The sequence below is a fragment of the Penaeus vannamei genome, chromosome 38 (assembly GCF_042767895.1).
Source record: "Penaeus vannamei isolate JL-2024 chromosome 38, ASM4276789v1, whole genome shotgun sequence".
In the NCBI taxonomy this organism is placed as follows: Eukaryota; Metazoa; Arthropoda; class Malacostraca; order Decapoda; family Penaeidae; genus Penaeus; species Penaeus vannamei.
In genome coordinates, this window is record NC_091586.1 from 12,264,702 (window position 1) to 12,267,230 (window position 2,529).

Sequence of the window (2,529 nt, forward strand, 5' to 3'; positions counted from 1 at the left end):
GTCACAGACACGAGAGACGATAGAACAGCAGGCAGCACAGGCCACTGAAGAGAGAGCACAGCAAGCAGCACAGCAGTTACAGTCAACAAGTGAATTAAAATACGCTCAGAAGGAAGAGCTGGATGCGATGGAATCACGGGTGAAAGACTATACAATGATGCTTGTGCTCGTGTAAAGTGGGAGGCGAAAAGGGAAGTGGAGGAGCCACTGCAGGCCATAAAACACCAGCTGGCAGCAGTGACAAAGGATGTGGAGGCCTATCAGCAAATGATGGATTCGCTTGAAGGTACGTCAACAGTCTTGGCGTCAGTGCATGGGCATGTGTTAGTTGAGGGAAATGCTGCACCATGGGCTCTACGGGAACAAAACCCGTCAAAAGTGGCATCAACTTCCTGGTCTCAACAGCATGTGGTTGAAGAGGAGGGCCCATCTGCCCCTCCCCTCTTTCCTTCACTTCCGCCGAATACAAATTGCATTCCAAAGGACCAGCTGGGAATAACGGATGTGGCACAGGCAGCCATGGTCGACAAGCGACTAGCCGAGTATGACTTGTTTGGTGGTTAGCTTGTCAATTAAGACGGTCATGTCAAGTCACACAGTGTGCATGCACAAGATTTAAAATCAGGTTAGATGGAGGTTTGAGCTTAGGCGTTTTTGATTTTGCACTGCCAAAAACACTGCTCAACACTTATATCAGCGCCTTCACTGTATATTCACGTTACTCACTGTTCCGATTGGAAATCTCGGAACGACCTTTATCCGTTAAAAAACGTCCAGGAAATACAGAGCACTTAGCATGCGTGACGCGTGCAGGATTGGGTTGAGGGAAGTACCAGAAGCTGTGCCACCGAGGAAGGAAGTACCAGAAGCTGTGCCACCGAAGAAGGAAGTACCAGAAGCTGTGCCATCTGAGGTAGTCAAGGAGAAGGAAGTACCAGAAGCTGTGCCATCTGAGGTAGTCAAGGAGAAGGAAGTACCACAAGCTGTGTCATCTGAGGTAGTCAAGGAGAAGGAAGTACCAGAAGCTGTGCCATCTGAGGTAGTCAAGGAGAAGGAAGTACCAGAAGCTGTGCCATCTGAGGTAATCAAGGAGAAGGAAGTACCAGAAGCTGTGCCAACTGAGGTAGTCAAGGAGAAGGAAGTACCAGAAGCTGTGCCACCGACGAAGGAAGTACCAGACACTGTACCACCTTAGAAAGGAGTACCAGAAATTGTGCCACCTAAGAAGGAAGTACCAGAAACTGTGCCACCTAAGAAGGAGGTACCAGAAACTGAAACACCTGAGAAAGTAGCCAAGGAGAGGGAAGTAACAGAAGCTGTGCCACCGAAGAAGGAAGTACCAGACGCTGGTGCCCTTCCCAACCATGAAGCAGAAACAGTCGCAGAATTCCTGGTGACCCAACTCTTTAGCCGCTTTGAGGTCCCAGGGGAGTTACATTCCGACCAGGGCCGAGAGTTTGAGTCTCAGGTCTTTAGGGAGTGTTGTCGTCTCCTTGGGATCCACAAGACCCGCACCACACACCCCTGTGCCCCCAAAGTGATGGCATGGTGGAGAGGTTCAATGCCACCCTTGTCACCCAACTAGCCAAGTATTGTGAAGAGGACCAGCATGACTGGGATGAGTGGGTCCCGTACATGCTGATGGCATATCATGCAGTGGAACACGAGGCCATGGGGTTCACGCCCTCACGCCTGATGTTCGGCCGTGAGATCTGCCTCCCAGTCTACCTCGCAACAAGAAAACCGCTGGATGAAGGATTGCCTGTATCGCACACCAAGTATGTATGGACCCTGCAGTGTCGCATCGAGGAGACCAGGCACCGAACAATTCAGCACCTCAAGATAGCAGGACAGGCGATGGGGCGGTGGTATAACGAACAGGCCAGGGATGCAGTGTACTCCCCTGGGGATCAGGTGTGGTTTCACAACCCATGCAAGAGGCCTGGGAAGTCACCGAAGCTCCAGAGTCCCTGGGAGGGCCCATACACTGTGGTAGAAAGGATATCTGCGGTCACCTACCGCATCACACCTGCGGGATCCAGCCGGAGAACCAAGGTGGTCCATGTGGACAGACTTTGGAGGCACTCTGGGAAGGGTGTGTTCACATGGGGCCCTCGGGTTAGTGACCATGACAGTAATAGTGACATTGTGGGAGTGACGGCGCGAAGGATTGTGACAGTGACGCTAGTATGGTAGGCAGTGATGCGATGGACGGTGATACTGACACTGAGGATGATGATGACCGTGATAGTGACATTGGAGCTAATGATGGCATAGGAGGTTTGGAGTTTTGACCCTTGTGTAGCAGTCAGACCACAGCGTCAGAGGCGGCTACTTGTATGGCTGGCCGATTATGATACAAGGAAAAGATGAATTTATATGTGATTTTCTTGGCTTCTGTTACTTCATTCTTTGTATGAATTTATTTGTATTTTTATTGATATACATAACACTTTGTTTTATGATCTGTATGTGATATTCTTTGATTGTCTTGCATTATTGTTTGCATGGATTTATTTGTATTCTTAT

The 2,529-nt window shown here is 49.8% G+C and overlaps 1 protein-coding gene across 1 annotated transcript; it reads left to right on the top strand.

The window, feature by feature from the left end:
* The first annotated feature begins 1,545 nt into the window (after positions 1-1,545).
* LOC113814029 (uncharacterized) lies at positions 1,546-2,196 on the top strand. Its single transcript, XM_070116128.1, has one exon. It carries the CDS (start codon positions 1,546-1,548, stop codon positions 2,194-2,196), a length of 651 nt encoding a protein of 216 aa, XP_069972229.1.
* Positions 2,197-2,529: the final 333 nt, after the last annotated feature.

Bases quoted from the DNA above. Each gene is read 5' to 3' on its own strand.
- LOC113814029 (XM_070116128.1), top strand. From the start codon at position 1,546: ATGGTGGAGAGGTTCAATGCCACCCTTGTCACCCAACTAGCCAAGTAT.